Raw genomic sequence first — 27,389 nt, forward strand, 5'->3', positions numbered from 1 at the left:
TCTCAGTCAGGAGAACAGTAATTTTTATCATTAGAGTGCTAGCTATCATACAATTATACTGACTAAAAACAAAACCAGTTTTTACCTTTCCCAACACTGAAGTACTTAGCAGTGTATTGGTATATATGGTTTTTCTTTCCTCTTTAATAAATTCATTCTCTTTAGAATTCTCTTTTGGCTTTATGAATGAATTGACTTTTGCTTCTCGTAGTAATTTAGCTCTTAGTTCCGGTATGAATCTGATAAAACAAGCAATTATCAACCAATAATATTTTTATTTATGTAGTTAGAATATTTTATCTTTAATGGACCATTTAATAAATTAATTTACATTGCAGCCACAACATAAATAAGTCATCAGTAATGGATGCCAAGAGATGGTCCAATATTTACCTAATATAAATTGCTTCCTGGTAAAGATATGTCTTTCAATTTTGCCATGGGAATTTACTACATAAAATGGTTACAAAATAGACTTATATGAGTTAGATTCCTTTTGTGATGCAAACTTTACTCAATAAAAGTCTTGCTTTTAATTTTGAGAAATAGACTATTCAAGGAAGACTCAGCCTACTTTGTCCTTTCTGTGGTTCTTTAAAGTAACAGTACTTAAAAAATGAACAAACTAGTTTCTGAAATCTTACTCTAGCGAAAAATTTTCAGTACCAAATGTAACAGAACATCAACAATGAAGGGAGGTTGTTTTGGTTTTAGTTTGACTTTCTTTTTTAAAAAAGTTATTTTGTGCTCGCTTCGGCAGCACATATACTAAAATATTTAAAAAGTTATTTTGACATACAAAATCCATTCATATGGCTCAAAAGTCAAAAGACTGCACTGAAAAGTCTCCTTCCCACCCATGTTCCTGAGTTGCACAGTTCATCTCCTTGAATCAGCTATTGCTATCAATTTGGGGAAGTTTTAAAGTATCAGTCCATGAATGAATTCTTCCCTAGTTCAGGCAAATCTCGTTGGTGCTTTGCAGGGTACATGTCTGGCAAAGGGTAGTGTGAGGAGATGAAGAAAACAGCCAATGTGATTCCTTTGGCTGAATGAGAAAATGTCACACTTTTGTTTAAACTCCCTTGCATTGTAGAAGGTCCACGAAAGGAAGAGGCCTCTTATCAAAGGAAAAGGTCTTCCCCAAACACTTTGTGAGGGTTCGGTCATTTGGACTCAAGAACTTTCACGCGTAATAGTAAAATCCTAGTACCTAAATACCTACGAGATACCAACTTAGTCTATGTAGAACTGATACAAAACAAGTGGCACCTTTCATTAATGGCACTTTCAACATATCTTCTCATGTTTTTGTTTCAGATTAAGATTCCTGAATAGCCTAGTTACTCTCAAGGATTCCCTTTTCTTTGACTTTTTCTATTCTAGTCTCTCTTCAATGGCAGTTCCTGGACTTTTCCATGCCTGATCTTAACTCCATCTCATTTTTAATTGATGTCCATCTTTCTGACATCACATCTAAAGGCCAACTGAATGATTTTACAATTAATGAGAAACTTTTCCTGTTTCATTCAAAGCCCAAATAGAAAATGGTGGGTATTTTTTTTTTAAGAAATATAGTCGATTTATGAATCTACATTGTTATTATATATTATGTAGATAATGTGGGACACAGAATGGCTGTAAGAGGCATGGTCCCTGTCTTGAGCGAACTTCCAATTCGGTGGGGAGAAAATGACAACAGGCACTGCCACAGAGAGTAAGTAAAGCAGAGAAAAAGTCATTTTGAAAATGAATCTTCAAAACAAACAAAAAAAGAAAATGAATCTTCATTATAATATATAAATCAGAGATGCTATCAGAAGAGGAAAAACTGGACTATTCTGAGTCAGAGGTCCAAATGGGAATAAAGCTAGAAAATATTGATTGTTTATTTAATGTTATCTCTGGCCAATGATGACCACTGAATATACATCTCACATGCATAGCACACATCCTAGGAAATAGTGATTGTGTAATGAATGTTAACTGTAATTATTTTTATTATTAGAATTTTTATCATGATACCCGTAAGTCTACCATATACCTAGTCAACACAGGAACTCAGTAAGTTTTTGTTAAATTGAATTTTTCTGTTGTGTAACATTAACCTATGTAGCAATTCTCATGTTAGTCAAGTTTCCTAATACCAAACACTAAAAAATCCACACTCACTCATAATACTTACTTTTCAATAAATCCATCTCTAGTAAAATACTCATGATGCAAGAGATCAGTAGATGACATTCTCTCAGCAGGATCAATTTGTAAACAAGCCTAGAAAATGTAAAAAAGATTCTAGGATTAAATAAGCTCTTAACAGGTCTCCATAAGGCAAAAATTAAATTTATTTGACAAGCGTATAGGCAATTAATTACCTAGAACTAAAAGCGTTCTGGAAAAGATAGAATTAGACCTCAGGAATTTCTGACAGTGAGTTCTGACCATTTACTTCCCTAAGAAATTTGTACTTGTAAAGCATTATTACTCCTATGATTCTAGGAGTCAGTCTGTTTCTGCTGGAATTAGCAGAAATTAATTAGCTCATTTCGATCCTCTTCTCAGCCCTGAAAGTGGAAAGTTCATGGATTATCATTTCCATTTTACAGCGCTAGAAGAATTATTAGTGATTTGCCAAACTAGAATTTTAACTCATATTGTCTGATTCCTAATCCAGTGTTCTTTCTATAGCATAATACAATCTCACGAATATTCAAGCCCTCAAATTTTTCAATAATCCATTATTGAACATCTTTTCTGTTTCCCTACCTGGAGAGTACTTCAACTGAGTGGAGAAACAATGAAAAACACCCACAAAACAAAACAGAAAATGGAAGGAAGAGTTCTATATACAATTAAATAACTATAATTATAAATAAAACACATTTCTTTAATCAAAATATTAAAGATAGAATTTGAATAAAAGCCATGTGCCTTATAATTTTCATTCTTCCTTTGAAAGAAGGCAAAACATAATAATGATAGGTAACTTTTATTGATGCTTGCTGCATCCGCACAACACTTTGTCCAGCCTTTTCCTGTTACTTGATCCCAACAACAACCCTAAAGGTAGCTATTATTATTATTATCCTCATTGTACAGATGAGGATTCTGAGGCCCAGAGAGGTCAAGTAACTTCTCTAAGATCTCCTAAGTAAAAGAGCTAGAATTAAAATCCAGAAAATCCAAGGTAATTGCACAGATTACACTTTAGTTTATTTCAAAATGTATAGGTTTAAATTGATTCACAGTAAAAGTTGTAGAGATATGCTACACAATAATATGAATATAATTAACAATACTGTGCTGTACATTTTAAAATTTGGCTAGAGGGTAGACTTCGCGTTACGTGTTTTACCACAATAAAAAAAAGTTGACTCTCAAAGTGAAATTGAGTCCGTGTGATGTGGAAATACCCAGATCCTTAAAACTGCAACCAGCTAAAAAATATGTGCTTATTTTAGAGCATAGTAGTGATCCATCAATAAAACTTAACAAGAAAAATGCTCAAAGGTCTGTGCAAGTCATAGCCTATTAGAGGCAGACAAATTAGTCCTTCTGTGAATAATATAACTCAGAAAATTTAAAAATACATGCCCTATTTTGGAAAATATAAAATATGATACTGTGAGAAACAGACTGGCAGTTTCTTTAAAAATTATATACATACTTTAAACCTACCATTCCACTTTTAGATATTTACCCAAGAGAAATAAAAATATACATCTACACAAAGACTTGTATGTGAACATTCATAGCACTTTTTAATTTGTAATAGCCTAAAATAGGAAACAACCCCAAAACAGGAATAGATTAAAAAAACTATTATATCCATACAATGGAATAATACTCAGCAAACAAAGGAACAAACTACTGATACATGCAAAAACATGAATGAATCTCTAAACCATAATGCTGTTAAAAAAAAAAACAGACATAAAAGAGTACATGCTGTGTGATTCTATTTATACACTATTCTAGAAAATGTAAACTAATCTGCAGTGACAGAAAGCAAATGAGTGGTTATCTGGGGCCAGGAATGGAGGAAAAGATGGATTGCGAAAGGACACGAGGACATTTTGGGGGCTGATGGAAATGTTAGGTATCTTGATTGTGGTGGTGATTTCATAGGTGTATACATCTATCAAAACTCATCTAATTGTACATTTCAAGTATGTGTAGTTTACTGTATGTAAATTACACTACAGTAAAGTTGTTTACAAAATTTAAATATAGGAAAAAATATATGTTCTACCCCAGATATTAAGATGTATTTTAAAGTTACAATAATCAATCAAAATGGTACTTATACTAGAGAGAGAAATCAATGACACAGAAACAGACCCTAGCATGTGTAAGTATTTTGTCTATGATAAATGCAGCATTTGAAATCATTGGCTTGCTTATTCAAGTTGAAAAAAAGTATTTACAACTTATATGACAAGACTAATATGCTTATTGTTTTACAAATAAATATGAAAAAATATATTCTAATTGACAAATAGATTGATTCTTAAAATAAGAGATACAAATGACCAATTAGTATTAATAAAATGTTCAACTTTTCCTGTAATGATGCAAGTGTAATTTAAAAAAATAAACATACTATTTCTAGCCTATTAAATTAGCAAATATTTTTTAAATTATAATATCCAATGCTAGAGTGGGAATTTACATCCAATGCTACCTGAGAGAACTTGAGTATAAATAGGTGAAATCCTTCAGGAGAAAAAATAGCAAAATATATAAAAAAAATTCGAAAAAATATAAACCTGTTCGCCTACTACTCAAACTTCTAGGAATTTATCCTAAACAAATAATTAAACAAGTTCATAAAAGCATATATAAAATATGTTAATTATAGCATCTTTACCAAAAGGGAGGGAAAAAAACCTGAAAACAAATGTCCAAAATTGCAAGATCAGTTAAAACAACCATAGTATAGTCATACAATGAAATACTATGTAACCATGGAAAATTACCATGTAGTTCCATATTTATTGACATGGTAATATGTTTATAATATACTAAGTGATGATAAACAGGTTACATATCATGTGTAAAATATGATACCTTTTAAAAAGCATACATTTCTTTAACATAAACCAGTACCGTGTTTCCCCAAAAATAAGACCTAGCTGGACAATCAGCTCTAATGTGTCTTTTGGAGCAAAAATTAATATAAGACCTGGTCTTATTTTACTATAACATAAGACCGCATCTTATATTATGTTATGTTATGTTATGTTATGTTATGTTATGTTATGTTATGTTATGTTATGTTATATTATATAAGACCAGGTCTTATATTAATTTTTGCTCCAAATGGTGCATTAGAGCTGATTGTCCAGCTAGGTCTTATTTTTGGGGAAACGGTAGCATAGTTGCTTATTATCGTTATCAAGTATGATGTACTGTACATATTGCATGTGCTATACTTTTATACAACAGCAGGTTTGTTGCACCAGCATTACCACAAACATGGGAGTAATGCTTTGTGCTACGTATAACCTTACAACAGCTACAACATCACTAGGCAATAGGAATGTTTCAGCTCTATTATAATCCTGTGGGATCACTGTATATGTGGTCTGTCATCGACCAAGATATTATGTGGTACATGATTGTATATATTTCTCATTGTACCACAGCTCCCATTTCACAGTGGAGGACAAAAAGAGATTAATAAACTCACTCACCGCCACATGGCTCGAAAGTGTTAGAGCTGAGGTTTAATGCACTGGGTCTGTAACCAGAGGCAGCACTTAAAAAGTATGAATTTCTATGCATATATTTGGAGAAAAGTCTAGGAGTATATAAACCAAAATGTTAATAGTAATTTTTTCTGGATTATGGAAGTCGGGAAAATCTTAACTTCTCCTTTTTGTTTATCATGTATTTTCTACCTTCTCTATAATCATTATATATTCTCTGTATAATTTAAAAACTGAAAAAAAGACATTAAACTGAAAATGTATTAATAGTAAACAAATCTGATCCTTAATAAACTCTAGTTCTCTCCAGGTACCAATGAAATAACTTTTTTCCTTCAAGACTAGTCTTTAGAGGTCTCATATGTTTAAGTTTATCTAAATAACAGCAACAACAATAATTAATATGAACATTTGTTGACAGCTTATTCAAGGCTCTGTGCTCAGAACTTTTCCACCATTGCCTCATTTAATCCTCCAGCTCCAAAAAATATTGTTAACATCATTTTATAGTCCAGTAAACTGAGGCACAGAGATGAAGTGACTTGCCCAAGGTTACAGAGTTCATTAGTGACAGAGCTGGGTTTTAAACGTCGTCTATGTGATTCCAGAGACTATTCTTAAAAACACCACACTATACTTGCTTTGAACTTTAGGTAAACACATTTTTTTAAGGGCTGTACATTAGCAGTAAGATACCTGATTTGACCCTGGTAAAGGAAATTGGCTGGATAGAGAAAATAAATTAGAACAGAGTCACTTTTCACAGCAAACTTTCTTACCTTTTGCATTTTGTACTAAGTGTGTCGGTACATTTATTACCTAGTTTAAAATGAAATTTAAGGTGAATTTCTGCACTGGTGTGTCTTCAAACATTACAAGTGCAGCTGCCAATGCCTTGTAGACAGGTCAGGATACCACTGTACAGGGAACAGATCCCTAACTTGGGCGGACTGGCTATGAAAAGGCGGTGATGAACATGGTAAGTCCTTAGAATTGTTCCAGTTTATCCCTAATTATCATTAAAATTGGGGTAAACTAAAGACAATAAACAGGATTATCCTAGGGAACTTTCCATTCTAAGCCTATGAATTTTAATTTCTCTGAACTAAAGACAGACACAGAGGAATATAGTAACTTTCAATAGATAACATTACTTTACGAATCCTTTTGGAATTTCATTAAAGTAATATCCTAAAACTGTATCATGATGTATGTAAATTTCCCAGAAATAAGTCCTTTATCTCTTAACATACATGAACTATATCTGCCAATAATCCATTTAGCTTTGGGTATTTTTTTCTTGCATTTTCGTGGTGTTGAACCTGAGGAAGGACCACCCCAGCAAAAATGGGACTCTGGGAGAAGATATTCTGCAAGTGAGGTGTCAAATTGCCTGAAAAGAGAAAAAAAATATGTATATAAGAATCATGGCAATTAGTCTACAATCAAAATAATCAAACTGCTATGTGGTTGCATTAAATTACTGAAAAGGGAGAATAACAATTATGTTCTTTTAATTTTTCAAAGTTGAACAAGGAACTATCTGAACATAGCATAAAAAACTGAAGGTTCTCCAGTAACCTGTTGATAGCACATAGGCAGTAGAGAATGTAAAATAACCAGTTTCGTTTCTTTTCCCCAAAATATTGTAATACATAATATATCATGCTACCAGGAAAAGTGCATACAAACTTTTATATATTTCCATATGGTTATGTCAATGGTTTCACGAGCAAGTGTTCATCAACAAAGCCTTACTGAAAACAGCTTAAAATATTAAAATTATTTAGAAATAGAACTATTGCAAAGAAAAACATGGCTATAACGTAGTAGAATGGAAAGAACTATAAATAGAAGTAGAGACAGCTAAGTTCTAGCACCAGTTTTGCCATAACTAGTTCTGCAACCTTAGGCAAATCTCCTTTTCTGTGCCTCGGTTTCCTCATTTACAAAATGACAAAATCGGGGCTGCCGGATGGCTCAGTTGGTTAAGAGCGCAAGCTCTCAACAACAAGGTTGCCGCTTCAATTCCCACATGGGATGGTGGGCTGTGCCCCCTGCAAGTAAAGATTGAAAATGACGACTGGACTTGGAGCTGAGCTGCGCCCTCCACAACTAGATTGAAGGACAACGACTTGGAGCTGATGGGCCCTGGAGAAACACACTGTTCCCCAATATTCCCCAATTAAAAAAAAAAAAAAAAGACAAAATTGATCCCATCATTTCTAAGGTTCCTTCTAACATTAATCTCATTATCAGAATTTGAAAGATAACACAAAAAAGTGTGATGCTTTAAGGTTCTGAATTGTATCTTTAATCAATATTTATCTAAATTTCAGTTTTTATAGTTGTTTACAGTACCTTCCTCATGATTCTGTAATTACATGTTTATGTACAGCTTCCCCACCACAAAAAGGGCTCCTCCAGCTCCTCATTCAGAAACATTTAAAAAAACAAATCATTGAAACTCCATGAGTAAGGCTATCCATCAAAATATTTGGGTAGTTAAAGCAGATAATCAAATAATTCAGCTTTCATCAGATATATTTTTGAATACGTTATTTAGCTATTTGGTTATCAACTGTGGTAAAAAAAATAGTTTCCTCAGTAAATAATTGATTTTCTATCTCCAAGTGCTTTAAAAAAAGCATCTAAGTCAATTCTATTACTTAAAAGTCCTCTTTGAGAGATTTAAATATTTGTAGAAGCCTAATTTTAAAACAACTTTCGGACAAACTGAAGTATATTCCTATTTTTCTTATTATCAACCATCAACAACATATGGCTTAGCTGTTTGCATCCTGGCCAAAAAAAATATTATTTGTAAAAACAAGAGAATTTTCTACCTTCTTTGTCAGCCCAAGGCATCCATCTGGTGCCATTTATCAAAACAATATGCTTCCCTGTTACTATAACAAACAACTAAATTTGAAAATCAAGCAGAATTGATCTGGCAATATTTATTTTAGGCATTTAACAGTATATTTCAGTAATACTTACCTACTTTTAAAACAATTTTATGAAGTAAATCCAAATCAGAGCTGCTAGGAAGAAAGGGATTTCCAGTGGCCATTTCAATGATCATACAGCCCAAAGCCCATATATCCACAGGTCTGAAACAGACAAGAATAAATCATTTTTCATGGAGAAATATATAAAATACCTTTTCTAAAAAACTTTTAAAATACCCAAAGGAAAAAAATCGTTAAGTGGTATCATTTATACATTTTCACTGTAATATCATATGCCAACTTTAGGATATACATTAAATATTATCACATTTTACCTTATATTTAAGTTGCATGAGAAGTCATATAGTAGTCCAGGTAAAAAGTAACTGTAATTCTAAAATTATTTCAGATACTTATATAAGGACATTATGATAAATGGTTTATGAATTAGAATTGAACATAAAATCATCTTGTATTTAAAAAGTAAAAACTTCAAATCTTAAACATTTTGCCACTTGCACTTCATTTATTTATCTTAATGCACTGTGAATCATCATAATTTCTATATAATCAGTTTGTTAAAAGATAGTTTATATCACTGGGCCTTTTAAATAGATGAAAAGGATGCTCAACCTCACATTCGGAAGAAATGTAAATAAACACAACAATGAGATCTAGTTTTTACTGATACAACTGATAAAAATTATAACATTTGATCACTGTTGGTGAGGTTATAGAAAATGAATACTCCCACGTACTGTTGTTCTGGGAATGTAAACTACTTGGAGGGAAAATTGGCAAAAGTTACCAAAATTCAAAATGTACATACTTTGACCAAACAACTTTATTCTTAGAAATTTATCCAAACTCTACTCAAACATGTGCACGAAGATAAATTATATAAGAACTTCATTGCAGCACTGCTTGTGATAGAAAAATATTGAAAACAACCTGAACCTCCATCAGTGCAGGAATGGCTATGTAAATTTTTGTACAACCACACAATGAAATGTTATTCAGCTGTTAAAGGGATGAGATGGGTCTATCTACACGAGCTGGAGCCTTCTGCTGTAATGTAGTTTTGAATAAGAGACTTGATGAGTCAATGCCAGCAAAAGAGAACCTACGTTCTTTCACAAAAGATTCTCGTGCTTTACCTTATAAAGATCTTCCATTTGAAATTCTGGAAGTTGATGGAAAAGTGGCATTAGAAATATTTCAACACAAGTGAAAAATAGATTTCATAGAAGAGAAGGCATCTCAGATCCCTGAGAGAATAGTCAGGCTACATAGATTTGGTGACTTCATTGATGTAGCTGAGGGCCCCTTATTTCAAGAACAAGTACTTATTTCTAGTATGAAGTGTCAGAGGTTCACAGTCCTCAAGCCACCCTGTCAAGTGTTGTACGAAGATTCCAAGGTCTCTCTTACCTGTTCACTTAAGATAAATCTTTTTTCAAGACACATTTTAGGAAATGGGAAAAGCTATTTGAAACATCTCAGAAAATTCTAAGTGTTTTTGACCGCTAATGTGTACTCTTCTACAAAGATATTTTCATTGAAATTAAACAACAACAGGAAAGAAGGAAGGAAGGAAGGAAGGAAGGAAGGAAGGAAGGAAGGAAGGAAGGAAGGAAGGAAGGAAAGAGAGGGATGGAAAAAAAGTAATTCATTGTCTCAATAGCTAAGTAGTTTTGTGGTTGTTGACCTATGAACTTTAATGATAATGCATATTGGTTTATCAATTCTAAAAAATGTACCAAACTAATGTAAGATGTTAATAAGAGGAAAACTGTACAGTGTGGGAAGGATAGAGTGGGGGATATGGGAACTCTGTACTTTCTGCTCAATTTTTCTGTAAGCCTAAAATCGCTCTTAAAAAGTAGTCTATTAATTTAAAAAATTAAAAGAGGAAAAAAAGCAAGATTCTGTACTATGCATTGTATGCTACTATTTCTGTTTAAAAGGAAGGAAGGGTGTCTCTGTGTGTGTGTGTGTGTGTGTGCACACACACATAAATTGCTATTGCCAGATAATGATTTTAAGGAATAAATGACTTAATTACTGTATACGATTTTTCAAGTCCACATTACAACAAAAACTGGATGATATAATAGGAACTTATTAGCTTGTTTATTTCACAAATTTAAAAAACTTAATAGCAATTTATAAGTTTCAGTGAGAAACAGTAAAATTAAGATCAATCATTAGCTTTCTAGTGACTGTCAATGGATACAGGGTTTCTTTTGGGGGTGATGAAAATGTTCTAAAACTGATTATGGTGATGGTTGCACAACTCTGTGAATTGTATGGTATGTGATTCATATCTCAAAAAAGCTGTCATTAAAAAAAGGCTAGATTAAACCAAGCTGATGTACTTTTGGGTAATAAAACTATAAAGAAATGCAAGGCACTGATTATAATAAAAGTCAATATCATGATTACTTTGGGGGGAAGAGAAGGTGTTGTATTGGAATAGGGCACATGAGGGTTTTCTGGGGTGGCCAACAAAATTCTATTTTTTGAGCTGGTGGTGGAACTATATGTTTATTGTGTGGGCTTTTCTTGTATGTGTATTTTGTCTTACAATAAAAAGACTAAAGAAGAAAAGATTCACAAGCAAATTTATTTCAAACACAATAGAATCCAAACTTACCACGTACAAGGCACCAACTTTGGTTCTGTGGAATACAAGATATTATACCTCTCCTCAAGGAACTTATCTTTCAGCAACAAGTATTTATAAAAGAAAACAAGAGCTAGAGTAGAACTAGGCCATATTTAATATTAACTGGCACTAAATTTGCAGATAATGTACAAGAGGATTCAGAAGGGGATATGATTTGGGGGCAAGAGATAAGGACTAGGAATGCATTAGAAAAGGAACTTAAGCTATATCGTGAAGAGAGGGTAAAACTGGGACTTAGATAGATCTTATAGAGGCTACATTTACTGAGTATTTACTACATTTTAACCTTTTTCATTCATTAAATCATTTCATCCTCACAACAAACTTGGAAGTTGGCCCTATTATTATTTCCATTATACAGATGAAGAAACTGAGGGAGAGAGATGGTCTGCGTAGGGCATCAGTGGTAAGTACAGTTGAAAAGGTACTCTGAGTGACGTCAAGCAAATTAGTTTATCTTTCTGTGCCCTAGTGTCTTCTTATTTAAAATGAGGATGATAATAGCACCTTCATTATAGGTTTTTTTGTGGAAATCAAATGATTTAAGGTATGTAAAGCATTTAGAATAGTTTCTGGCATAAAGTAAGTGCTTATTAATGTTAGATATTATTACAAAAACCAGAATAATGGTTTCTAAGAATGGCATGTGAGAACCATCCCCCCTCCATTCCTTGTATTAAGTTGTACAACTTGGTCCCTTTACGTTCTTTTCAAGATGAATTATTTGTATATTAGGTGGCAGTTTCATATACTGTTTCTATTGTTTCACAATAAACTGAGACCATGCTACTTTGTGAGGCATCTGGGACGGTATAATTTAAAAGTCATTACTTGCCAGTCTTTGCAAAGACAGGACCGTAATCCAGAAAATAGGAAACTTGGCAGTTCCTATGGTAACACTGGCAGAGTGAGGGAAACGATTTTAAAATCTTTGCAGAACAAAGAGGTTAAAGTTAAGTGGAGGAGGCAACTCTGCCAAAGGTGAGGCACAACTTAAAGCCCCAGGGATATAGCCTGAGGGAGGTCTGCATAGATCTCCTGGGCTGGGCCCACCGAGTCCAAGGGCAATGGCGGCAACATCAGTAGCCAGCAGGGCAGGACAGGTGCCTACAGGAACTCTCTGCTCTATTTCGAGCTGTGGCTTTTTCAGCTCCAATCCAGACACAGAAGGCAGAGGGGATATCAGTAGTGGGGTTAACAGATACACCAGAGGGAGAAAAATGATTAGGAAAGGACAGGCAACATCCCCAAATATACATACTTTCCATACGAGGTATCTTTTAATACTAATTCTGGAGCTCTGTACCAGCGTGTGGCCACATAGTCTGTATAAATGTCCCCAGGAGCTGCTAGCGTTCGTGCAAAGCCGAAGTCACAGAGTTTTGTAATTCCTGATTTGGATACTAAAATGTTTTCAGGTTTTATATCTCGATGAATGATCTAAAAAAAAAGCAAAGCAGAAGATGCAATATGATAAAATGAAGTTTCATTACTTAGAGAATCTCTCAAAATTTATACTGAGAAAATCTAGCTAATTAAGATAGGGAAGCTATTTTCTTACCACATGCAAAGGGTAACTACACAATGCAAAAGCTAAGTAGTTATATATTTTCAATTCTTGCCCCATCAATCATCTCAAAATGAAATGAAGCCAAGAAAATAGACATAATACTAAAACGGTAAATCAGATTCCTAACAGGAAAAGTTTAACTTTCCTTTAACTCCATGGCACAATCCGGATACTGCAGGTTCCCTCATTTCCTTCACAGCTAAGCCTTACCTTTACCCAGTTATCACTTTCTAACCAATCATTGTCATTTTCTAACCAATCATTCACTCCTCAAGGTAATGTAATCTGTCTTCTGCTCCCACATTTCATTAAACTGCCCTCCCCAAAGTCATCAACTTCATTGTCGCTACATCCATTAGACACCCCTCAGTACATATCTTACTTGATATCTCAGTGTATAAGTGTTGCCAACCATTCGTCCATTCCTGATTTCTGGGACCTAAGATTCTCCCAGTCTCCTTCTATCTCTGTGGCAGCTCTTTCTCTATCTGTCCCTTGAATGCACGGTTCTGGTCTTAGGCTTTCTTTTCTCATACATCATGCTTCCTGGGCAAACTCATCTACTTTTTTTTTTTTTTTGACTACTTTCTTCACTTGGTTATGGGGACACCATACTCCCTTGGGCTTCTTCTCACCTATTGGCTGCTCCATCTCAATTTCATCTACTCTTACAGATTTAATAACTATCTATATACTGATGATTTCCACATTTCTATGTCTAACCAAGATATCTCTCCTGGTTTCCATAAGAAGTGGAATTCTACAAGAAGTCCCACTCAGCAAATTCACAACTAACTGTATCATCTTCTCCCCCAAACCTATTTGTTCTTATCCACACAGTCCTTTAGTGACCCCACATCTCAAGCCAGAAACCAAGCCATTTTTTCTCTCTCAGCTCCCATACTCTCCTACTTCTCTTGCTAGTTCAAGTTCCCTCAGCCTTCTCACCAAAAATTAGTACACCACCAACTGGTCTCCCTGAATTCACTCTGATCCCCTCCAAACCCCTGTCCGCAATGAAGTTACAATACTATTTTAAAATCATGTGTGATCACGTCACTTCTTTACTTCTCATCTTTTAAGTATTCCCCATCCTACAGGACAAATTTGAAACTCCTTAAAATGGTCATGTAGGATTTGGTCCCTGCTCACCTTATCAATCTCCTTCTCTAATCTATAGACTATTAGCTTCCCAATTTTCCAGGGTTTGTCTCATCTCTATGTATTTGCTGTTCCAACTGCCTGGAACACTTTCCTGGCCAATTACTTCCTCAGGTCTCAGCTTAGATGCCTGTATTAGATGTTCCCACATCATTCTGCACGTGCCCATCACAGTATTTATCATACTATATTATTAATTGCCTGTTTACTTGTTTGTAACTCCCACTAGACTGTAAGCTCCATGACAGCAAAATAGATGGATGTCTGTCTTGTTCAAGCTATATCCCCAGGGCTCAGTACAGTGCCTAAAACAAAGAAGGCATTTAAAAACTTTGTCAAATGAATAAAGCATGTTCTCATCACTGAAAATGTTTCACAGCACAAATGAAAATATCTCAGTGACAGAAATCTGGGATCTTTCCTTGTTTATACAGATTACTGCTATAAATCCTTGGGATTGGCTCTTGTTTTGACTCAGTCTCCACCCATGAATGGCCAAAAAATTAACTTAGGGTAATAAGCAACCTTAAAGTTGCCATCTATACAACTATATTAACCTTTTTTTCCTTTTATGGGGTGATTATTACCTGCCAGCCACTATGCCAAAATCTGAGAATATAATGTGAACAAAAATAGACATGAAAAACCACATTAAGATACCACTTCACACATTCTGCTCACTACAGATCCATGAGCCTCCTCCTCAGTGCTCTAAACATGGGGCAGAAAGATCAATCTAGTTGATACCCTAGTATTCTCATTCTTTTCAACAGCTAACACCGTGACTACATGAGGAATTTTGTTATTCTTGAAAAGCAAGCACTCTCTGAATCCCAACTTTTCAAATTCTATGTTTTGACGACATTCTCCGTGGTCTTCCACCATCACATTAAGACCTCCATAAACATAGTATTTCTATTTGTGTAGGTCTTCTTTCACTTCTCTCATCAATGTTTAGAAATCTTCAGTGATAAGTCTTGTTCATCTTCTGTCAGATCTTCCCTAAATATTTCATTTTTTGGATGCTATTGTAATGGTATTTTAAATTTCAATACCTGACTGTCTGTTGCTAATACATGGAAATACAATTAATTTTAGTATATTGATCTTGTCTCCTACAACCTTGATAAACTTAGTTCTGTTAACTTACTTGTAGATTCCATAGAATTTTCTACAGATAATTATGTCATCTGTGAATAAAGACAGTTTTACTTCTCAAAAAAAAAAAAAAAAAAGATACCACTTCACACCCGTCAGAATGCCTATAATAAAAAAGACAATAACACATATTGGGGAGGATGTGGAATGCCTTGTTGGTGGGGATGTGAAATGGGGCAGCCACTTTGGAAAACAGGTTGGCAGTTTCTTTAAAAAGTGAAAACATAAACTGACCATATGGCCCGGTAGTATTCTTAGCTTGCCCTATTTCTGTTCCCCTCTCCCCAGCTCCTGGTAGCCTTGTAAACCAACAGCCTCCAAAATCAACAGGGTTATATCTCCTCCAAAGCCCCATTCCCAGGTTACTGTCATTATCTGACCTGTCCAGCAAGTCACTGAAAAACATCCCACTAGAAGGCTTATCTTTATTTCATCTAACTCAGTTTGCCCAGTGTAAACAGCCTTTCCTCCTTGAAGTCTTTGTCAGAATTAGCAGTTCTGACAGTTCTATAACGTAGAACATTATAGCCACCTGAGGGAGCTGCACCAGGACAAAAAACAAGCTGACCAAAATACTTAAAGAGGAAGGCTGGAAGTCAGATGTCCGTAAAGGGTCTAAAAAGCTCTAACATGTTTCTGAGAATCAAGAATGCCACATGAAGAGCTGGGCACATGCCCAGGAAAGATCCGAGATGGTCCTAAGCTCTCACCTCTGGTCGACATTGAGCCACTGCACAAGCAGGAAGGGTAAGTAAGGCTAAGGCGGAGTTGTAACCTGTCTGCCTGAATGTTCAAAACATGTCCCAACGCACAGAGAGAGGCCCCTCAGTAAATAAGGCTGAGAGATTTATTGGTTTCCGACATTAAGGAAATCTGTGACCAATCATTAGCTAACCACTGAGCTAACTGAACAAAGATTTCAGTGGTCACACATGAGGATGAATACAGACTTCACAGAATTAGTCCAGGAAAGTAACTAAACAAAGAGCCACAACAAACCCTGAAAGATGGAAAACGAATTTCCAAAGTTGCCGCATTACATTAAATGTCCAGTTTTCAAAAAAAAAATTATAAATTTCAAAAAAAAAAAAAAAAAGGTATGCATAGAAACAAGTATGGCCCATGCACAGGAAAGAAACGCAGTCAATAAGAAACTTTTCCTGAGGAAGCCCAGACATTAAACTTACAAGATAAAGACTATAATCGGCTATTTTAAATATGTTCAAAGCTTCAGGAAACCATGTCGAAAGAACTACAGAAAAATATGAACACAATATCTCACCAAATAAAGGATATCTATAAGGAGAAAGAAATTACAAAAAAGAATTAAATAGAACACTACCAAGAAAGAAAAAAAAAACCCCAGAGTGGTAGAAAATATTTGCAAATTATATCTGATTAGCATCTAGTATCCAAAATATATAAAATACAATCTAGTGTCCAAAATGTATAAAATACAAAATATATAAAATACAAAAGATATATAACCCAATTTTAAAATGGGCAAAGGATTTGAATAGACATTTCTTCAAAGAACATATACAAATATGAATTTGCTTGTTCCAGATATTTCATTTAAATGGAATTTATACCATGTTCCTATTTAACATGTTTTCAAGGTTTATTCATGCTGTAGCATGTATGCGTACTTCATTTCTTTTTGTGGCTGAGTAAATTCCGTTGTATGGATTTACCTTATTCATCAGCTGATATACATTTGAGTTGTTTCCACTTTTTCACTATTATGAAAAATGCTGCTATGAACATTCCTGCGCAGGTTTTTATGTGAACATATGTTTTCAATTCTCTTGGGTAGATACCTAGGAGTAGAATTGCTAGGTAACATAGTTATTCTATGCTTAACTTTTTGAGGAACTGCCAAATTGTTTTCCATTGCAGCTGCACAATTTTATATTACCAACAGCAGTGTTTGAGGTTCTAATTTCTCTACTTCCTCACCAACATTTGTTATTGTCTATTTTATAAATTACAGCCAGCCTAGTGGGTGTGAAGTGGTATCTCATTGTGATTTTGATTTGCATTTCCATAATGACTGATGATACTGAGCATCATTTCATGTTCTATCATACATTTGTGTATCTTCTTTGGAGAAATGTCTATTCAAGTTTTTTGTCCATTTTTAAACTGGATTATTGTTTTTTTTGTTGTTGACTTGTATTTTATATACCTTGAATACTAGATGCTTATTGGATGATCTGCAAACATTTTCTCCCATTCTGTGATTTTTTTGTCTTCTTGATGGTGTCCTTTGATACGAAAGTTTTTAATTTTGGTGAAGTCCAATTTGTCTATTTTTTCTTTGATTGCTTTTAGTGTCATAGCTAAAGAACTATTACCTAACTCATGTTCATATGGATTTTCACCTATGTTTTCTCCTAAGTGTTTTATAGTTTTAGCTCTTACATTCAGGTCTTTGGTCCATTTTGAGTTAATTTTGTATACAGCGTCAACAGACTTTGAACTTAAACAATAGTTTGATTCTTCTTTACCTTACAGTGGAATGCTCTAGAACTGCATAAAACTCCATATTACAATCTGATTTATAATATCTCTGCTCTATATAACCCTATGTGCTTGAATTTAAACACCCATCTAAGAAGAGAGTTCAAATATCTATATCCTCTAACAGCCTCAGGGGCCCTGGGTCTTAATCACCTGAAGCTTCAATTCAATCAACTTTTCAATCAGATGTTATACAATTACATGCTAATGTATATATGAAAAAATAATACCCTAAACCAAATGGAAAGTGCAGTCCTTGATTGGATACTGATTTTAACAAATCAGCTGTAAAAGACATTTTAGGAACAATCGGGTAAGTTTTAATATAAATTCGGTATTAGATGGTATTAGGGAATTACTGTTAATTATGCGATGTAATAATGATTGTGAAGTTATATAGGAAAACATGTATTTTTTGAAGGGATACATAGTGGAGTATTTAGGTATAAAAATGTCAGGTTGCCTATAACTTACTTTAAAATACTTCAGAAAACAAAATAGATGAAGCATATAGCAAAATATTAACAATATATTAAAATATATTAAGTAATATTAAAATGTTAACAATATTGTTCAAATAATAATAATTCCTTATTTGGAAGACTTTGAGTTTAAAATGCAAAAGCAGAGTTAAGAAAATATTCAAGAGCGAATGTCTAAGATGGCAGAATAGAAAAAAGAAAATACGTAAAAGAGGTCTAAATTTAGGGAAGCAGGACTTTGTGGAGTGGGGGTGGGGTTGGGGCTAAGGAAGATTGACAGTCTTTAAGTATTAATCAGAATTACTTATAATTCCTAAAGTTTACTAAAAACTGGATAAAATTTAACAAGCTCCCTAAGGGTAGGAACCAAGTCTTTTACTCAAGGCTGCATCTTCTGCACCTAGTACAATCAATGTTTGTTACCAGAAGATGCTCAATAAACATTTGTTGACTAAACAAATGAGAGAATGAATAACCATTTCTCTCCTGTAAGTGGCCAAATATTTGCATTTAAATTGTGACTGCTTCCAAAATGGTTTTGAAGAGGCTTATAATATTAACCAGATCAACACTTTCAATTATAAAAACGACCGGAATGAAAAAGACAAACTAAGATTCCTATAGTTTGTTACTGCAACTGAACATTAAATTTCTATTTGAGCTGTCTAGAAACCAATATAAAAAAGAAAATATGTTTTCATTATTAAATAAAAGAAGGTAAACAAATACTCCTGGAGATGAAGAGCTTTTGCTGATACTGAACTGTATTTGACTTCATGAATTCTTAATAAGAACATGGGGTATCATGATAGACAATATCTCAGACATTTCAGTTATATAAAAACCCAGTCATTTTAAATTCGGAGACATTAGGAAAATAAAGTTTTCCTTTCTTTTTTTTTTAATTTTTATTGGGGAACAGTGTGGTTTTCCAGGACCCATGAGCCCCAAGTCAAGTCATTGTTTTCAACCTAGTTGTGGTGGGCACAGCTCACTGGCCCATGTGGGGATCCAACCGGCGAGCTTGGTGTTATCAGCACTGCGCTTTAACCAACTGAGCCAACCGGCCGCCCCAAGTTTTCCTTTCTTGATTTTTGTCAACATGAAAAGGACCTTGTTACTTCAGTCATTGCTGCCTTAATTCTCAAAGGTAACTAACTTTATAACATTCTGTGAGGTGAGGGACAGGGATCATTTTATTCTGGGTCCTAGATACAGAGAATAAAAGAACGTGGGTGCTCTCGTATAGGCCTCTTTCTCTGCTGCCCCACACACCCTCATGGATATTCTTCTGCACTTGGTGCTGAGGACTACCTTTACTTTTCTCTCTCCCTTCAAGAGTAATCCATCTTTATCTCTTCAACCATGGTCTGTAAGAGGAAGATTCCCAAATCTGCATATCCAATTCTGACAACTTCCTGAGGCCATGTTATATAATGGCTAACCACTATTTTTACTTAGAAATTCTCACTGTCCTTTAAAATATATGCATGTACCTAAAAGCAAGCAATTCCCCTTCTAAAATCAGTTACTGCTGATGTCAGCATAATTCTCCTGCTCCCAAATTAAAAATCTTGGATTCCATCCTTGATTTCTCCATTTGTTTGCATCCCTCTTATAACTAAGAGGTTCCCAAATCCTGTCATTTCTCTTTTGCTGTGTTTCCATCATCTCCCCCATCATCCTCTCTTTCCATCCCATTGCCACTATAGTAGTCTAAGCCCTTACCACTTCATCTGGGCTGTCACAATGGACTCTCCCCTGATCTCCCTGTCTTTCTCCACACTTCTCCACTTTTGTCAAAATAAGCTTGGGTTTTGTTTTTATCCTATTATAGCAACGCTCAAAAACCTTCCATGGTTTCCCAGTGTCCTCAGGAAAAAGTCCAAACTCCTCAGGATGAGTATGAGTGTTCTGGGAAACCTCTCCCCAGGGCACCTGTGCATTCTTATCTCACTTTACCTGGTCTCTGTAGGCTGACTTATCACCACTCTCTGCAGTCGCCTGCTCGGCCCTCCCTCTATTCTCACAGCGGTACCCCACCTGAATGTATTTCTTCCTAGTGAAATCCTAGCTGCAGTTCAAAACTGTACTTACTTTAGCTTTACGTCCTCTTTGAAGTCTACTCTCAGTCTAGCTCATAGGGATATCTCCATTTAGTCCCAAAACATTTTTAAAGTCTACTATAGATAAGGAACTGTAGGGACAACGTGACTATTCCTGACTCCCCACCAGCACTATTTATTGAGAACTTAAAATGTGCCTGATACAGTGCTAAACACTTTATACCTACTATCTAATTCGATCTTTACAAAAAATCTGTGAGGTATTTCACAGATGAGGAAAACGAGGCTCAGAGAAATTCAATGATTTTCCTGGGGTCACAGAGTAATGGGGCTGCTAGCTTTCATTGTGCAAGTTGTGAAGTGCACAAGTTGTGTGGTTATCCATAGATAAGCTGGTGGGTGAAAACTCAAGATAGTCTGATTCCAAACACTGTGTGCTCTTAACTGTTACATTATACTACCTCCCCATGGATCCGGCTAGCAGGGAAATCACTGTCTGAATTCCAGTTGCTATCACAAACATATATATTTCAAAGCTGCAAAATAGGATGCACTATTAGCAAGACAGAAAATTATTAATTAAGATGTCTGAAAAAGGGGTATATAGATGTTATGCTTATATCACTAATAAAACTATTTTTGAGGTTTTTACTGTTATTTCCTGAAAACATATCTAACTTTCCAGAAAGTAGAGCTCGTTAGGAACAAAGTATCTCCATAAAAACCTGCTAAACTAAACACATATTAAGCAAGGTTAAAGGCAACATTGAAAATCAGAACAGTGGACCTTCTTTCCTTTTTTGATTTTTTTATAAGTTAAACAAGGCTCCATATTTCTCAGCCACTTTATTTCTCCCTCTTCTCCTAAAGGCATCTACATTTACTTGCTAGTCTTCTGTCCTAGTTTCCAGTGCCTACCGTCAAACCTCCCTTCTTTTGAGCTAGCCTGACTGCCAATGTTTTTTAATGTGTTTTCTCTAATAAAAGATGCCCCAGTTGACTCTTGATTCCTCTATACCAAATTATTAATACCTCCGTTAGCATCCCATAGTTGGTCTGCCCTATAAATATTGTGCGCTCAATATGTTTTTTGGTTCTGCAACAAAGTTGTAAAGTAGTGATCCCATTGGCATTCAGGATGCCAATGTTGTACAGAAAAATAATTTTAACAACCTTCATAAAAGTAGAACAGTGTTTAAAGGGCACTTGTGAGTCATATACATCTGATTTGTGGCTTACTCTGAAGCACTTACATTATTATTGTGAAGATAGTCAATTGCTCGAAGGATCTGGAAGAGGTATTTTCTAAGTCGTTTACTCTCTAGTCCATGACAATAATGTTGTAACTCATCTAATATTGTGTGGTCAATAAATTCAAACACCAAATGAATTTTCTTTTTCTGTCTAAAAACTTCAATCAGATTGACCAGGTTTTCATGACGAAATTGCTATTGACAAAAGAGACAGATTTTTAATAAATTATTTCATACACCATAATTTGTATATATAATATCTATATCATTTTAAAAAGCAGAAATATTCTCAGCTTCTTTTCCTCCATGCATTTCAACAGGAATTTCTCAACTGATTTGCTTACATTCCTATTTTAAGAAAATGTTCATCTGTTTCATGATTGATATTTATAGAACAAAGGGAAAGAGATTACTTCTTGTTAGCATTTGGTTGCTTATTAAAATAATTTAGAGTTCATGTACTTTAATGCAACTTGGTAAGCTGCTAAGAGACATCTTTCTAGTCTTTAACTTGGTTTGTGGTTAAATTTAACATCTGAAATTTAAAAGGTCCTTATATTTTCAAATGAGCATGGATTTCAAAGCCACTGAGTATGTGATCTGAATTCATAGAAATTAATTATTCTGAGTTTGGTCCTAAACTCTTTAAAGTAAAACCTAAGTTCCAAGTGGACATTATTTATTCATCCCAGTGGAACAAGAGTATCAAACTATCTAGAAACTTTTCAAATATATAAAATACCAATTTATAGGAAATTTACATAAACATGCAATTATTTGTGGGTACATTTTTGTTCTACTCTATTAAGCATTATTCTATTCTATCCTACTAGAGTAATATTCTAGTATTCTATTAAACAAAACATCTTTTTAGGCTGCTAACAATTACTGTTAAAATAATTTCAAAAGGTCAAAAATAATCTGTTGTCAGCTTAGAAAACAAATGAGGTTTAATATTTCATGCTGCTTATTCTATTTTTTAACACACTGACTTAATTATAATCAATTCTCAAATATTTAATTTTTTCAAATTACCAAAAATATTTATTCATTTGGCTAAAAATTAAGCGGTATATTTTCAATGTTGGATTCATTACAAAAGTATAGTTTTATGAAAACTATTTGCCTATATTCTAATGGCACAATATCAATTTTTCTACTTATCTGTATTAATACATAAACCAGCCTTTAAAACATGACAAATAGAAAAACATGCCAAAATATAATGCCAGATTCCTTTCCTATTTTTGCTCCCAATTTTCCCCAGTTGGCCAAATGGCAAGTGCTGCAGCAACAACATGCTGGCAGAGTGAAAAGAACTGACTGCTTTTGGACACTACAATATTAATCTTTCAGTAAGGAAAATTACTGGTTTCCTGTCCAGTCTTTTAAAGGCAAAGCAGTGAAGGGTTAATGTGAGTGAGTAAGCACTAGGGAAGATCCACCCAGGGTAAGGATCCAGGTACTTTCTCAGATAAACCATGAAGCCCCTAGAAATGCTCCATTACCCCTTTTCAAGTTGTTTACTTTTGTTTTCCTTCATTATTAGACTTTTCTACAGATGCTCTCACTAATTAATTCTGTGATTTATTTAATGAAATTCTAGCAGATAAAAATTGAGTTCAATTTCATTCAGTATGGCTATCTTTTCAGACTAAGAATGTTAATTAATCCAAGAAATCTGTTTTGTGGAATTAAACTAAAAGTTCTATAAGAAATAAACCAATACGAATAGTTAACGTGTCTCAAAATAGTCTGCATAAAAATAGTAATAGTAAAGTACATTTTTAAATTCATCTCTGTGTTCTTGCCACATATTGGTTTTTACAAAATGATTAAGTAGAAAAAAATAATCATGCAGCAGACTTGAAGAAAGTTAAATGCAGGAGACTTGAAGAAAGAGTGAAAGATATTGCCTGGGAAAAGTTCTCCTAATCAGATTTTCATAACAGTTACCTTACAGTATTATTATGTTTTAGGTTATCAGGCTAAGGAGTGGTATGTTTCACAAAATTATAACATCTTTACTGACTTTAACTTTCCTTGTCATTGTCTAGAAATAGAACAGTTCCAACAATCCATATATGCCTAATATATTTCATCTATTTAGAAAGCAAATCGATCTATCATATCTAATATACTTACAAAGAATATTATTTTTGTATCAGATAAAAATGAGAGTATGTTTTCTTTATCACATAAAACATCTAGACTACATTGTCTAAGTCATAAACCTTAAAGCATCTTGATAAATTCTAATATATAAAACACATATACATTTAAACATTTTTTTAATCGTTAGTTTTATAACCAATCAATCACCTAGAAATATTAATGCTCCTTTCTTCACACTCCAGAGTTCTTTGTCTGTGTTGACCTGTCATACCTACACAAAATTCTATTAATATCTTTCGCCCTGATTGCTCCTCATAATGCCCCCCATTTCTAAAAGCCTACTGGTCATCTTTACTTAAATGTATTCCTGTCACCTCAAATTCAACATTCCTAAAACTGAACTAGTTCCCAAACCATGTCTCTGTTGGGTCTTACATGTTTCTAATGATAGCACTCACCCAACCTCAAAGATGCCTTAGACTCCTCCCCTTCTACTTCCTTCTACACTCTTTCATGTCTTCTTTCGCAATATATTAGGTTCTAACTTTACTTTCCATTCAAATTGCTGTGTTCCAGCAAGGACCCTCACTACATTTACCAGTATTCCTGAATTAAACTCTTAACAAGCGTATTTTTATTCTCTCAGTCCTCTATTTTTTAACAATAGTGCCAGATTTATATTTATTGTTTCTTTGAATTCAAAACCTTCACCTCTTACAAAACCAAAATTGAACTCCTTAGCCCCAAAGACAAGGCTTTAAAACATGTCTCCAATTTACTTCTCTAATCTCACTTCTATTTCTGTGCAGGAAATGTTACAAGCCAATGTTTCTGCTCTTCCTCCTTTGTCCTGCTTTAGCCTCTCTGAGCTGATGCTATTCCCCTAACCTGTAATACAACAGTTTCTCCCTCTAACGTAAATCCTACACATCAGTTAAGGCCAAATTCATGTCTCAACTCCTCCAAGAAACCTTCCTCACCCAACAGGACTTTGTGTTAATTACTTGGCATTTATTATGAGCCACTTGTTATTCAGTTTTTTTTTTATATGTCCTACTGTCTGAATAATGAAAGTCCTGAAGAACAGGTACTGTCTTTTACTTCACAATAGCTTCAGCATCTGGCACAATGCCTTGCACAAAGCAGACGTTTTTATTAAGTGTCGTATCTAGGATATTTCTTAATTATTATTTCACAATATTTGGCGTAACTTTTGTTACATTGTACTAAGCACATATATCTTGTATCGTTATAAAATTACAAAATGTAGACAACGAGGTGGGGTATCACACTTGTTTTTCTGGTAAATGTCTCACTATGTGTTAAGTGAAATATTCCATACATATGTTTTATTCCATAACAACTTCTCTTTTGACTTACAGAGAGCAATTAAGGCAAAAGAAGCAAACCTTTAGAAACTTTATTTCTCTCGTTGCAATTTTGTTGACAGATTTCTCTGGTTTCTCATAAAATATTTTAATGGCCACTATCTGCCCAGTATTCTTATGTTTACACTTCATGACTGTTCCATAACTTCCCTCTCCCACTTTTCCAAGGGTTTCATACATCTCCATTCTTATGCCCGGCTTCTTCTTCATAGAAATAAAGAAAGAAAATGTTAAACTTTTTATTTATTCAAGCTGGATAATGCATTTCCACAATAAACCAATACTTTAAAATACAGAAACAGAAAAAATAGCAATCTTTTCCGGTTTGTCTTTGAAAACTGTGAGCTCGGCTGTAAAGTGTCCTTGTGGGGCTCCAGCCCTCCCCAGAACTTCGGGAGCTTCCCGCTATCTCGGTTGTCATCAACACTAAGATTTAAGATTCTGTCACTATATGTCACCTACCCATCATGGGGGGTGGGGGGTGTCCTCACACTTCCAGTCATGCCCCAGATAAATATGAGGTTCCTGTAATACCGTCTGCAGTCGCCCACAGAACAGGCCCCGGAACCCAAGAAAACCTCGGTCTGGCGCGCTCTTCAAACCAGGTGTCTTAGGGTCCCGGACCAGTTTCTCTCCCCTCGCCCTGCAGACGACCTCGTCCCGGCAGCCACCGCCGCCTCAGCCCATTCTACAGTCCCGCGGGCCTGGCTCCGGGCGGGGCAACCCGACACCGACCCCACTCAGCCGGCCGGCCCCGCTGGCTCAGGCGGCCCACTACCATGGCAACGGTGCCGCTGGCCTCGCGCTCGGGGCCTAACGCGCAAGACCGGAACGTCGGCCGCACCGGCCTGACCCGGAAGAGAAAATGAGAAGACGCGGAAACGAATTCCCGGTGGACGCGAAGTGGAAGTTCGCTTGAGGGTGGGAGTGGGGAGTACGGGTTGCGGTTGATCAAATTGGGGCCTCCACACAAAGTTGATTTTGAGCGGAGACGGGGGCGGATTAGCATTTTGACTGCAGCGTGAATGACTGCAAATCCTCTACGAAAGGGGAACCGAGGCGGATTCTGGTCCAACCTGGGTCGCATATGCTCCCAGGCAGAACACCTGCTGCTTATGCTTGGTCATAAAAGGATGGCTGGTATCATTAAGTAGAGACATCTTGTAAAGTGAGACTTCCAAACAAGTCTGGTGTAATCGTAGTTTTCTAAGTTACCTAGTTATGTTCAAGCTGGATAATGCATTTACGAAATAAACCGATACTTTAAAATACAGAAACAGAAAAAAATAGGGATCTTTTCCACAGACCCCGTTTGTCTTTGAAAACTGAGTTCGACCTCAGCTATCGATATTAATCCCTAAAATAGGGATAAGATGGTAACTAAATCAACATTTCTTGAATACCTGAAATAATGAGTTTAAATTTGTTAGAACTCGTAGTAATCCCCCTTTTTAAAAAAAGTTACTACACGTCAAAACTCCTTTGGGAAAGCAAATAATTCAAAGAGTTCTGCCACACACAGATTGACATACAAGGGCACAGGGAGGGGAAAAAAAGGCGGTTATCTAATTGCTTAAGAACTAGACATAGGGTTCTGCTGCAGTGATAGCCTCCAATGAATAACAAGGATATCACTGCAGGGAGTGTCCGGGTATTTCTTAGGGCTTTCATTTCTTTTTTTCTTTTTTTTTTTTTGTAAAAAGAGTTAAATGTTAAAAGGCCAAATCTCACTATGCTTCCCCTAAATGAGAAAGCATCATTATTATCCAATAAATTCTACTCCAGTTGGTTCCACCCCACCATGCACGTTAAAATCACAGCTATCTACTTACTGGTCCAGGACCCTAAGATGTCTGGTTTGAGGAGTGGGCAGGATGGAGGTTTTCTTGGGTCCCAGGGCCTGATCTGTGGGTGACTGCAGGCAGTATTTTACGAACCTCATATTTGAGGGGATCATGGCAGGAAGTATGAGGAAAACACCCCTCATGATGGATAGGTGAGTTTTAAAAAGGCCCCACCCCCAGAGATCGTAATTTAAATGAGATAGGGTAAAGGAATTGGTATTTTAAAAGCTTCCCAGGTGTTTCTATGCTGTTAAGGTTTATATTGAGAGAGGAGTGGGAGAGGAAGAAGAAGAGGTGATCATTGGTTTTTGTTTATCACCAAAAAAAATTCAGAAATGTCTCCGTTTAAAAAGTTGTTCAACGTTGTTACAAAATACTGTCTAAGAATAAGCACATGTAAAGTAAATCTCATAGCGGGCCTTGACTTGCTGTAAGCGTGTTTATTAAATATTTGTTCTGGGCTAAGTATTTGCAAGGG

At 35.1% G+C, this 27,389-nt stretch overlaps 1 protein-coding gene across 6 annotated transcripts in view; it reads right to left on the bottom strand.

Moving 5' to 3' along the window:
- The window catches only part of CDKL3 (cyclin dependent kinase like 3), a 61,816-nt gene extending 35,403 nt beyond the window's left edge, over positions 1-26,413 (bottom strand). For 3 of the 6 annotated variants that reach the window (XR_012489786.1, XM_074313519.1, XM_074313517.1), the window contains exons 1-8: positions 25,530-26,413; positions 25,089-25,271; positions 21,565-21,759; positions 12,613-12,791; positions 8,712-8,824; positions 6,965-7,104; positions 2,186-2,274; positions 86-239 (exon numbers count right to left, since the gene is read on the bottom strand). Coding sequence is in view for 5 of the 6 variants with exons in the window: in XM_074313519.1 (XP_074169620.1) it covers positions 86-239; positions 2,186-2,274; positions 6,965-7,104; positions 8,712-8,824; positions 12,613-12,791; positions 21,565-21,759; positions 25,089-25,253 (1,035 nt within the window). In the remaining variant the exon portion in view is untranslated. Of the gene's footprint in view, positions 1-85; positions 240-2,185; positions 2,275-6,964; positions 7,105-8,711; positions 8,825-12,612; positions 12,792-21,564; positions 21,760-25,088; positions 25,272-25,529 lie in introns of those variants that run through there. The other 3 variants (XM_074313518.1, XM_074313520.1, XM_074313521.1) reach the window with 3 other exon arrangements.
- Positions 26,414-27,389: the final 976 nt, after the last annotated feature.

The sequence above is a fragment of the Rhinolophus sinicus genome, linkage group LG10 (genome assembly GCF_036562045.2).
Source record: "Rhinolophus sinicus isolate RSC01 linkage group LG10, ASM3656204v1, whole genome shotgun sequence".
In the NCBI taxonomy this organism is placed as follows: domain Eukaryota; kingdom Metazoa; phylum Chordata; class Mammalia; order Chiroptera; family Rhinolophidae; genus Rhinolophus; species Rhinolophus sinicus.